Source organism: Panthera pardus, unplaced genomic scaffold (genome assembly GCF_024362965.1).
Source record: "Panthera pardus isolate Hobbes unplaced genomic scaffold, ASM2436296v1 HiC_scaffold_24, whole genome shotgun sequence".
Classification (NCBI taxonomy): domain Eukaryota; kingdom Metazoa; phylum Chordata; class Mammalia; order Carnivora; family Felidae; genus Panthera; species Panthera pardus.
The window spans coordinates 77,066,825-77,079,390 of NW_026526810.1; the positions used below are offsets into that span (position 1 = coordinate 77,066,825).

At 47.2% G+C, this 12,566-nt stretch overlaps 1 protein-coding gene across 1 annotated transcript; it reads right to left on the reverse strand.

Moving 5' to 3' along the window:
* Nucleotides 1-432: 432 nt before the first annotated feature.
* NFKBIA (NFKB inhibitor alpha) lies at nucleotides 433-3,733 on the reverse strand. The gene is made up of 6 exons (XM_019426155.2): nucleotides 3,382-3,733; nucleotides 2,677-2,785; nucleotides 2,131-2,341; nucleotides 1,749-1,837; nucleotides 1,361-1,621; nucleotides 433-1,028 (listed from the first exon to the last, which is right to left on the reverse strand). Exons 1-6 carry the CDS (start codon nucleotides 3,606-3,608, stop codon nucleotides 981-983), a joined length of 945 nt encoding a protein of 314 aa, XP_019281700.1. The 5' UTR covers nucleotides 3,609-3,733; the 3' UTR covers nucleotides 433-980.
* Nucleotides 3,734-12,566: the final 8,833 nt, after the last annotated feature.

Consider the following 12,566-nt stretch of genomic DNA (forward strand, 5'->3'; position numbering starts at 1 on the left):
GCCCGTTCCTTAGGAACTGCCAGTGTCATAGTCAAGATCTTTCCCAGCTCTATGACATAGGATTTCAGCATATCCCACTTGACCCAAATAATTTCCTAAAGTGAAACGGTCTTGGCACAGATTAAACCAAGATGAAAGCAATTGACAATGGAGGTTTCCAGCTGTAGGCCAAGCAGCTTGCTGCCACCCCCAGCCTGAGAATGGTGTTTCCTATCTTCTTTCAACAGCCTCCCCTCCCACACACAGGGCCCTGGGGCCGCCTGCAAACCCCGGCTGGGAGTCCTGCATACACAGCGTGAGAAGCTGCTCTCTAAAAGGTCTTTGTGGCTGGCTGTGGTAAGTGCTCCCACACAACTCTCCACCGCCAGTGGATGATCGGATAACTCTCAGATTAGGAACCCCGCTGCAGCCCAATGAGAATGATCAGGATAATTCTGTTTGTAAAAATCTGTTTAATAAATACACATTTTAGAAGTACCAAAATAATTACCAACAAAATACACAATGTACACCATTTACAGGAGGGTAACACAAACCTTGATAGGTAGTGACTTTTAACCCCACACCGCCAAAAGGTTTAACAACACACCTGGTTGTTACACGTCACAGGATACCACTGAGCTCAGCCACGGAATCCATGGTGACTCAATGGCAAAAGCACAATAAATAAAATGTAATCCTTTCATCACATTTTTGGATAACCTTCTCCAAAAACCCCATAGAGGTGAGGCTTGAAAGTGGTTTTCTTTGAATTCCAACGATCTTCTTTGTCCCCCTTCCAAAGTTCACCAAAAAAAAAAAAAAAAAAAATGGGGGCTGATCCAGAACAGTAAATGTTTCAGGCCACGCAGTGTGAAGTATGGTTGTAAGTAACCCCTTTTGATTTTTTTTTCTTTCTTTTTTTTTTTTTTTTTAGAAAAATAAAACTCTCTTTTTGTACAAATATACAAGTCCATGTTCTTTTAGGTACTTTTTGAAGCTCATAACGTCAGGCGTTGGCCTCCAAGCACACAGTCATCATAGGGCAGCTAAACACATGAGGAAAAAAAAGGCACGTTAAACTCCCAGAGCTTTGCCAAAAGCCCTGGGATAATGGTGAGGGCTGCTCCTGGAAGGAACTCAAGTATTCTTGGATTCTATTCTCCATAACCCAAACATAAATTAATTTCAAGGGCTGAGGAGTTTTCCTTTAATGTTCCTCTCCTTTAAAAAGGGCAAAGAAGACAGACACTCTTAGGATACTACTGGTCATGCACCCTGAAGTTTGAGAACTTCACTACATTGAAACCTTTGGATAAAGAGTAGCTCTAGGGGCCTGGGAAGGCAGTGCTTTGTGCAGAGTGACAAAGTGGAGACTCACCTCGTCCTCTGTGAACTCTGACTCCGTGTCGTAGCTCTCCTCATCCTCGCTCTCTGGCAGCATCTGAAGGTTTTCTAGGGTCAGCTGGCCCAGCTGCTGCTGTATCCGTGTACTTGGGCGACCCCACGTGAGCTGGTACGGGGAGTAGCCTTGGTAGGTGACTCTGTTGACATCAGCCCCGCACTTCAACAAAAGCGACACGAGGTCGGAATTCTGCAGGTCCACTGCAAGATGGAGGGCGGTTCGGCCATTACAGGGCTCCTGAAACCAATAGGAATTTGAGATGTTTACAGCTGAGTTTGGAATTTCTGCTTGCAACAAAAATATGTGAAATCTTAGGAGGGTCCTGGAAGCTGATGCATTCCATCTGGAGACATGAAGCACTCACCTGAGCATTGACATCAGCACCCAAAGACACCAAAAGCTCCACGATGCCCAGGTAGCCATGGATAGAGGCTAAGTGTAGACATGTGTGACCTAGGAGAACAATGAAGAAAGTATAACCAACCACTTGTTTCAACCCTCAGATCCCAAGAAGAACCTTTCACCTATCCTTTTAGGGAACAAATTCTTCTGAATTTGAAGAAGTCAGAACATGGGTTGTGAATGAACTTTATAAAGGGATCAAATAGGCCTTTTGCACGCATATTTTCTCAACCTTTCAAGTGTTGAGTGTTTTAAGCTTTTGCCTGGACTCCTAAAGTTGGCCCACCTCTCCCTTCTCCATGTCACCTGCCTTCTAATGGGCAGGGTAGGACAGGCAGACCTACCATTGTAGTTGGTGGCCTGCAGGATGGAGTAGAGGTGCTGGGTCCTGCAGGTCTGAGTCAGGACTCCCACACTGGCCAGGCAGCCTTGCTCACAGGCGAGGTGTAGGGGGGTATTTCCTCGAAAGTCTCGGAGCTCAGGATCACAGCCAGCTTCCAGAAGTGCCTCAGCAATTTCTGGTTGGTTGGTGATCACAGCCAAGTGGAGTGGAGTCTACAAACAGAAGAGGGAACAGAAAGAGCATTAGCATGGCCCAAACTCAGTCTGTATTCCCTTGGACCCCAGAGAGCTCCTGATTGTGGGTGATGCTCCTCCCGGACAGGTATAAGGGGCAAGACAAATCCCAGAGGCCCCAGGTGGGCTTTCATAAAGTCCTCATCAAATCAATGGGATATTCTTTACTCTCTAGGATGTTGGCTGATTCCAATGTAAAAGGTCAGGACAGATAATGACCAGTGATGATTAATTTAGGAAGGATTGGGAGCAACTGTGCTAGAATGTAACTTCCTCACTGGGCCAGAGGCACGGGGCTGGGCAAGCCGGCGCACCTGCTGCAGGTTGTTCTGGAAATTGAGGAAGGCCAGGTCTCCTTTCACTTGGCGGACTACTTCCATGGTCAATGCCTTCTCTTCATGGATGATGGCCAAGTGCAGGAACCTAAGGGTAAGAGAGGGAAAAACCCCCAGGGCCGCTGAGTGCATTGCGTGGGGCCCAGGGAGGCGCGGGCTGCGGGGGATTGCGCAAGGCCGGGGTTTCTGGAGGCCGAGGCCGCGGTGTTTTCCGCGAGGTTATTATGAGCTGAGTGTTCCTGGCAGGCGCCCAGGGACTTTCCGGCCCCCCCCCCCCCTTCCTCCTAGGCGGGCGCCGGCCAGACCGCCCCGCCCTCCCGCCGGGCCGGAACGCCCTGTACTTCCCCTCCCGGCCGCGCGGCGCCCGCCAGCGGGGCAGAAACTCCCGCCCCTCTTATGCAAGCCGGGACTTCGCGTCCCCGCCGCCGCCCCGCCCCCGCCGAGAGGACCGAGGACCGGGACCCGGGGTGGGGGGGAGGGGTGCGCGCGGCTGCAAGGCAGAGCTGCTGCAACGCCGCCCCGGGATCTGACCCTAATCCTCTGCGCCCCCCCTTCCCCCCCCCCCCCCCCCCGCAGCCCGCTGCTTTGCAAGGTCTCAGGGGCGGTGCATAAACCCCAATCTACGGACGCCTCCGGGCCTCGCGCTGCAGGCCCGGCGTCCCCACCCGGGCCCGCGACACTTACGAGTCTCCGTCCTCGGTGAGCTGCTGCTTCCAGGGCTCGGTGCCGCGCGGCGCCTCCTGGGGCTCAAGCCGGATCTCCCGCAGCTCCTTCACCATCTGCTCGTACTCCTCGTCCTTCATGGAGTCCAGGCCGCTGTCGTGGCGGTCGTCCAGCAGCCGCTCTTTTTTGAGCGCGTCCCGGGGACCCTCCATGGCCCAGTCCTGGGCGTGCTCGGCGGGTTGAAACATGGCGCGGTGAAAGCTCAGGCGCTGCTGCCCAGGTGCGCTCGGCCGCGGGCTGCGCGCTCGCTGCCTCGCAGTGTCAAGGAGGGGAGGACCGCTGGCTGCGACTGTTGTGGGCTCGCCAGCGCCGCCGCGGCGCCCTATAAACGCTGGCAGGGGATTTCTCTGGGGCGGGGTCAGGCGCGGGGAATTTCCAAGCCAGTCAGACCAGAAAAGAGAACTGGCCTCGTCCTCTGCTCGGGCGGGGGGGTGGGAGGGGGAGAAGCCTAAACTCTGAGCCCGGGTTCATCAGAGAAACTCCCTGCGATGAGCCACTGGGGTCATGTATTGGGAACTTTTTGATGAACGCTGAGTGGCTGGAAAGTCCTCCCGACTAAGGCCCCCTCCCCCGGTACTTCCCTGCAGCCTGCACCTAGTAATCCTGTCCCTCTGCAAGAAACCTTTCCCTGGGGTTTCCCACGTTCGATTCGATTTGGGGTCGTCGACTGCTGAGATCCCAAAGAACGCAGACCTGCCGGGCAGTTCCTCCTTGGGGTTTGCCAAACTGCCGGTCCTTTCCGATTTTTGCTCTTTTGAAAACTGGAGTGGAAATGATGGCTAGACGAGGGGATTTGTTTCCCCAAACTTTTCTCTGCGGGGAAGGACGCCCTGGCGGGTTAGAAGGTTGCAGACTGCCTCTGCCATCCTGCCAGTACCAGGCTCTTTGCAGCACAGGGACAGGTAGCAAGTCCCCGAGCACTCCCTCTCCTCAGGTAGAAGTTGTGAATGCTTTGGCATTAAAAGTCTAAATGCTTGGAGAACCCTCAAATAGTTTCCTCGGGATTAACAGTCCTATTGACTGGAGAGGGAAGCACTCTGCCCTGCATTCAGGGGAAAATGCTGAATATGACCATATGTTTTTTCAAGTAAAGCAAGGTGTTAATCTTTGTAGTAGACGTTATAGGTTGCTACCTTGCGTTAACAAAATAATTATTGAGGTCATGTTCTCTGATTTGCATCGTGCTGCTGTAGAGAATGGATCCTGTGACTGCTTCTGGGTGCCGAGCTGGGCGACTTTCCAAGAGCATTTGGAAGAGGCTAAAGAATTAATTAGTTGAGTAGTGCCTTACACAAGATTGGGCCTTAAGGATGGTTAATAAAGTAGTTGCTAAGCACACCACAAGGAGGCTCATGGCAGCCCTAACATTACCCCCTTGCTGACTCCATGCACACCTGTCCTGGGGTGGGGGTGGGGGTGGGGGTGGAAGCAGTTGGACCTCTCCCGGCAATATGTGTAACTACTCCAGACTCCTCATCCTCTGGTTTCACCTGCAGAAATAGAACATATGTTCCCTGCCCCACCCCCATCTCCTAGCCAACAAGCCTGTAATTGAACTCATCTACTTCTAGAATTGGTCCAGGCAAAATAAAGCAACTTGGGTCTGAATTCTTCAGAATTAGCCCCAGAAGGCTCTATAGTTGTGCAGAAATTTCTGGTGATTATTGCAAGCATCTTTAACTTGACTGGCCATTCTCCTAACATCCCTCCAACTATCTGAATATAGGGAATCTGGTTCAGTGGGGGTAAGATAAACCATATAAGGGGGAAAAAAACCTAACATCAAGATATAAAACCTTCAGGATAGTAATGATCACATGTTACAATGAAAGATTCCCAAGCATAGACTCCATTGTCTCTGGAGGCACATGATGTACAAAATATATAATTATTGAGGCAGGGTAGAACAGCAACTACAAGTAAATCTCAATTCCAGGCTCTACCTCTAATTAACTACACATTAATTGGAGAGATTAGTTAACTTTGCTGTGGTATACCTGCTTTTATAATAAGATTGGATTTAATGTCATTGAAGGTTTTTTCTGAGCTTAAAAATTTTGCTTGTTCACAAATGCATGTATAGCTGCTTAAGGGTGACTGTGTCTCTTAGAAATATCACAGTATAAGTTTTTGGAAGGACTCCAAGACTTTATGCAAACATCGTTCTCAGAACTAATTTTGTAAGATAGGTATTGTTCCTACTTTCCCCCAAAGAAACTGAAGTGCAGAGAAATTTACCTAGGCACTCCATGGCAGTTTACCTAATTTCTATCCCAACATATTAATCATTTGGCCAAAGCAATTGTTGTGTTAACACTGTTGAAAACATGTTGTGAAAATGTGAAAGTATATAGTATATATTGAATATACTATAATTTGAAGAAGATACTCAAAATATTTTCTACTCCAATCATGAGGTAAAATAGAGGGTAGATGTTCCCCTGTTTGGAAATATTCATGTCTGTAAAAGAAAAAAAAAAAGTACAGAAATCTTGAACTCTAAGTGCCCCACTTATATACCTTAGAGGAGGATTTTTAGCTCCAGGTTTAAAAATGATCATTAAAAAAGAAAATCATGCATAAATAAAAAGTATCTCAAGAATATCTTTCTTTGCACCTCTTAATGCTCTGTGTTCCTGATGGAGTTTAAGTACTGGTAGTCTTTATTCCTGATTGTGTAGTGTGACACCTAGTGGTAAGAGTCAGGCCCAGGCATTCCCTGATTTGTCATAGTGCTTTTGGAAATTTTGGGTGGTGCTGAACCTTGATGACCTGTCTCTGTGGTGGGGATTCCCAAGGAGGTACCCTATGATTTTCTGCAACCTGGGAGACAGTTTTGAATAATGTGATCCAACATATTTTCTATCATAGGTAGCTCTATGTGGTTTAAATCAACAAACGTTACAATTTAGACAATAAAAGAACGTACTTGGAAGTCAGAAAACAAGCAGGTGGGGCAAAATAAGACAGCAAGACTGATGATTGGCTTAACAACACCTTTATGAACTCTTGGGCATTTAGACTTCTCCCAACATTCTAAAGATGTTAAAACCTTAGATAACTCATTTTTAATGTCATTTGCCTTTTTTTCCTTTTTTAATTTTTTTCACTGTTTACTTTTGAGAGAGAGAGAGAGAGAGAGAGAGAGAGAGAGACAGAGCACAAGGGAGAGAGGGGCAGAGAGCGAGGGAGACACAGAATCCAAAGCAGGCTCCAGGCTCTGACAGAGCCTGACTTGGGGCTTCATTCCATGAACCCTGAGATCATGACCTGAGCTGAAGTCTAATGCTTAGCTGACTGAGTCACCCAGGTGCCCCTGCCTTTAAAATTTTTAATGCAAAAGAAAAGGAATGAATATGTTAACTTCAAAGTAGTTTTATATTTTAGCCCAGAAGGGAGCCAGAGAGAATGACAGGATGGTCAGTGATGCTCACTGGGCCTCACTCTGGGCAGGAGCACCCCCATGGAAGAAGGAGCACCGACAGAGGCCTGTGTGAACACAGGCCCTTCATGCACTCCTCCTGGGTAGGAAATGCACTGTGTGGACTGAACCTACCCTCTGAAGTGCCCAGTGGTCTAGCAGCTTAGAGCATTGTCCAATATATTTGGCTTTGCTGAACATCATGGACAGGGTGTCCTATGCCAGTTGCCCTGCCCATTGAAACTAAAATTGTGTTAGCCCCAGCAAACTGAATTCCGGAAGAAAGCTACCTGATTGCTTGATACAGCCAGACTGGAAGAGAGAGTGGCCATGGCACCGCCCTGAAGGGCAGGCAAGTCAGGCACACCACAGATGGACAGCACCATTAGGAAACTCGGCATTTATATTCCGCTTTCAGTCCCAGGCCCTGTCTTTTCCTCCTGTGATAGTTAGCAACTGCTGCCCTCCATCCCTCTCGGAACCTGGAGCTCCCAAGCTCTGGGACCTCTTCTGAGGAAAGACCATCAGGACCTTCATTTGTACTGAACTGAAAATAACACTGTCAAAGCTTTCATGTGTTTCTTTTGCTACAAATTCTGCAAATTAATGGGGGATCAAAGCTTTAAAGGGTCTCAAACTCAAATACCTAATGCATAGGGGCCAGGAGAGTTTCACAAATGAGTGAGGCCAGCCATGTGCGTCCAAGAGGGATGTAGTGGCATCTCTAACAGACTAGACCTGGAAGACCACGTCCCTCACACTCAGCTCAGGCAATTCTTACCAAGCAGCACAATTCAGTACTGATGTTCCATTGTTAAAGAAAAAATAATCAGAAAATGGATTTCGATGTGAAGATTTTAAAACGTGGGAACCAAACAAAATACATATCTGCATCTTCTGGCTAAGTTGAGCCCACAGGCTTATGTGTGTACAACCTCTTTTTCAGCTGAGATATGATGTTTTTATGGTGCTTTGGGTGAAGGCACTAGCCTTTCACTTCCTTGGTATCGCAGGGTCTCTGTTCCTCTGTGCAACTGGAGGCCGGGACCACAGTTGTGTCTGTCCAGGAAGTTTTGCTTTGCTCCTCGCAGGCAGGATTGAAATCAGAGGCTCTAAGCCCTAAGAGGAGAGTTATCTTTCCCCCAAAGAATTTTTAAACATTGCATTGTAAAACAAGTATAACAAATTCAACAAAGTTCTGATTTTTCTCACAAAGACTACTTAGGTAGTCTTGTTTTATTTTTATTTTATTTTATTTTATTTTATTTTATTTTATTTTATTTTATTTTATTTTAACTCCTTTTAATGAACACCTCTTCAAGGTGTTCCTGCTCTGCTGGTGCCCCAACCACTGGGGTGCCCCAACCACTGGTGCCCAGTCTGCGTGTTGGACAACCTGCTGTCAGAGAAGGAGGCCTGCACGTGTCACCCTGGCCAAAATTCCTGGCTCTCCCTTTTCATTGTTTGTTGGCAGTAACCAAGTAATATCTATAGGTGTGTGGGGTTGTTTATGTTCTGTTGTGTTTAGGGAGGAGTAGCTGGATCAGGAAGGGGGTGGAGGCTTAAGAGCACATTGCTTCCTCTGCATGCCATTATATTTGCTGTTTTGTCTGGTGTGTTAAATTCATTCTGAGTTTAGTCAGGGCATGAGGACATTTTCAGCATTCGGGCAATTCCACACAGAAGCCTGGTAGCAGGATACAGGACATGAATGATAGGAGGTCCCTGTTCTTGGGCACCATAGTCAGGTGGCAGGGGTCAGCATCAGAGTTAAAATCTACTATCAGAAACATTAGGTAGGGGCGCCTGGGTGGCTCAGTCGGATAAGCTTCAGACTTCAGCTCAGGTCATGATCCCACAGCCAGTGAGTTCGAGCCCCACGTCAGGCTCTGTGCTGACAGCTCAGAGCCTGGAGCCTGCTTCGGATTCTGTGTCTCCCTCTCTCTCTGCCCCTCCCCCACTCACACTCTGTATCTCTCTCTGTCTCAAAAATGAATAAATGTTTTTTTTTTTTTTTAAAAGAAACTATATGTGGACATTTTTTTTCCCTCTTTGGTCTAAGGTCTTGGGAATGATTTAGGACAAAGGTAAACAGAATCATAGCTGCTAAAAGATGTGCTTCAGCTTACAAATAAAGATTTAGGAACCTTGATCCTCAGCCCTTTCTTGTAATCATAAGATAATATCTTTCCCGAAACTCCTTTTAGAGCCTCTCTCCTCTGGAGTAGAGCCCCAGGTTACTTGGATAAGTATTAGAAATTGAGATGAGTCTCGGAAGCAATTAATGAGGGATACCTATAAAAATATTGATTCTGAAAGTTATTTTTAGGCTTATTTGTAAATACTGAAATTAAATGAGAGACAGAGTAAGAAGAGTCACAAGCAGGAGCTGTGAGCAGGAGAAAGGGGGAAATTGGCCTAGAATGGCTTTCCTTTGTTACCAGGTCTCTGCTGTCAGAGGCTAGTCTCATGACTGTGACATATTGCCTCTGGATAAGTCACTCAGCTTGGCTCAGGAATGCTCATCATTTCCTATATCCTAGGGCTGCCTATAGCCTACAGTTTAGGGATTATTGTGCCAAGAACACTAATATTTTCAGAAAGCAAAGTGGATTAATGCATCTCCAAATCTTTAAATGTTAATATTTAAAAACTGGGACAATTTAGAAGAGAAGTTAAAGACCGTGGGAGATAGGGAATGGGAGTGCCCCGACATTCACTGACTGAAACTCAGGAAGCAAGGGGACCATGGGTGGGGGTGACAGCATGACTGTAGGTCTTGGTAAATAATCTATATGAACAGACAATGGAGAGAGAACAGGGAAGCACACATGTAACCCAGTCATAACATTGACATTGTCCATAAAGGACTCAGATCCACCCCCAGGTGGCCTGGGCATCAGGACGGGGAGATACGGGGAAGGACAAGGATTCACACGAAAAAGAGGAGGCTGCCTACAGGTCAGGAGCATGGAGGAAGGGGAATTAGGTAAGGAGCCACAGTGGAATTTTTCCTTCACAAATGGCAGGATCCAGCCGCCAAGAGGAGGAGCACAGTGTGGATGGAACTGTCTCCAGTGACATCTTCAGGCCGTCTGTGGAATAACTGTTCTCTGAGGAATCCCGTTTTCTTGAGGGGATTTTGGGAAAGTCAGGTTAAAGATGTCCACTGAGGCTGGATGCTTAGTGCCACGACAGTGCATCCATCGTTCGTCACAGTCCCAAGGGAAAGCTGTGAGTGTTCCTTCTCCTGAAACCCTTCTAGCTGAGCACCTCCTCTCATCCTGCTTTCGCTGTGACTCCAGCACCACCCTCCTTCCATTTTCACGGTCCCCTCATTAGTGAAGGCCCTGTTTTACCATAGTAGCCTCTCATCTATGGGTACAGTCCTTGAATGCTTACCAGGGTTGCCACTTGGCATACTTCAATCTTCACAACCATTCTGTTGGGTGGGTACCATTATTTCTGTTTTAAAGGAATTAGAGGCTCAGAAGGGGATAAGCCCCTCACTCAGAAGGCAGAAGTCAGCGTGCAAACCTATCACCCCGTGCTGCCCCTCCTTTCTTTGCTCTCCACACTGTACAATGTTGCTTACTTTTATTTAAAAAAATTTTTAATGTTTATTTATTTTTGAGAGAGAGAGAGAGAGCGAGAGCGCTCAAGCAGGGGAGGGGCAAAGAAAGAGGGAGACAAAAAATCCAAAACCGGCTCCAGGCTCTGAGCTGTCAGCACAGAGCCAGATATGGGGCTCGAACCCACAAACTGCGAGATCATGACCTGAGCCGAAGTCGGACACTTAACCGACTGAGCCACCCAGGCACCCCTTGACAATTTTTATTTTAAACATTTGCAAAGATATTGACACAAGTTATACATTGTATTTTCTATGGTAATTAGTTTTTAAATTGAAATATAACACTTGCACATGGTTAAAAGTTCAAGTAACATACAAGGGCTGCAATTATACAATTAAATTCCCTTTCACTATTGTTTCTAACACACATTTCGTCATGTTATTTCCTGTAGCAGAGCCTGGAGAGACCTACCGTGGCCTGCAGCATGGAGTCTGAATTCCTCAGGCAGCATTTAAAACCCTCCAGAGTCAGACTCTGCCTAGCTTGGCCACTCTTAGTCCCCATTTCTCCCCGGCACCAACACTCTGTTCCAACTTCTCTGGGCTTCCCTGGGATATGTCCCCTGCTCTCTTGCTCGGTCCAAGGACCAACTTCTTTCTGTTTCCTTGCCAGGGCGGGCCCTTTCCAAGAGTCCTTCCCTGTCCTCCCTCTCCCTGGAGAACTCTGTTCTCTTCTGAACCCTTCTAATTCTTACCGTCTGTCTTACGTACGGGGCCCGTGGTCACACGTTGCCTTGCGCTGCCTAATTATTCCTCATGTCCTCATCTGATTCCAGTTAGACACTTAAGAATGTGGGATGGAATGGGCACTGCTGGGTGTGGAGGAAAAGCATTCATTTCTTCTGTGTCTCCTTTGTCCAGCCATTGTTTAAGGCATGAATATCCCCTTTTCCTCAGACCTATCATAATTGTTCTTTGACTCTTCTTCTCTGTCACTACCTGACTTTTCATCCAATCAACTTTTCTCCTCTATCTGAAAATCATCTCAAGAACTCATCTGGCCCAGCTTCTGCCTTGGTGTTATTCTCACTTTATAAAGGAAGGAGGCATTGTGGAATAAAGGCTGTTAGGAGGACAGGAAGTCAAACCAGAGCCACCATAGATGCAGCACACCTGGACATTAGAGCATTTGTAAGAAGAGTGAGGAGACTATAAATAGACCTGGACAGCACCTGCGTCCCCCTCTTTTCTCTCTTTTTTCTTCTTTTGCTGCCTGAGAGTTACCTCTGGTGGGCCCCAGAGTTAGGAGGAAGACTCCTTTACTTTGGAAATTGATGAGGTTTTAGAGTCTAGCTTAGTGCTTCGACCAGCTCCCCAGGACAGGAGATCAACAAGGAAACTGGGGCAGGAGCTCCAGTCTAGAGGAATAGTTGAACATTTGCTTAGAGTACCCCCTGGGTCAAAAATCCTTTGGGGATGTAGAATGAGGGGAAGGAGGCTGAACGGGGGGAGTCAGTCTGGTTGATTGAGAGCTTGCCAGGCAGGATGATGCATCCCCAGAATTCCCATCAATGGACCGCAAGGCTGAAGGTGCATGGACACATGGCTGGCTGGACCCAGTGGAGGTGCAACTGGGAAGGCCCAGCAGCTGCCCTTCCAAGGTGATCTGTGATGGCTTTCAGTAGCAGAATTTCCAACAGCAAATATCATACGTCAAGAGTTTGACAGACCTAGTTTAACAAAGCATACAGAAACTAACCTAATCAGAAAATAGCCTGGTGTAGTCTATCTGACTCAGGTAACATCTAGAACCACTCATTTTTCAGATAAGTTTTCCTTAAAGAGGAAATCCTAGGGAGGAGTTTAGGTTTTCTGGTGTAGGCTCCACATCTCAGACTGATCACAGAGAACTTCTTTCAGATCACATTACATAGGGATATACATGAAATTTTGGGTAACAGTAGCAAAGGGGGGCTATTAGACATATTAGATGTCAGGGCATCACTGCAACTTTCCACTGTCCGAGACTTTACCTTTTGGCTGCAATCTTTTTGTTCTCATTTCAGGTCTAGCAATTTTCCAGGCCAACCCTGGGTGATTCATATTGGCAAGAGCAAGATTGAAAGTTAACATAGTGGTATGTGAGAAGGT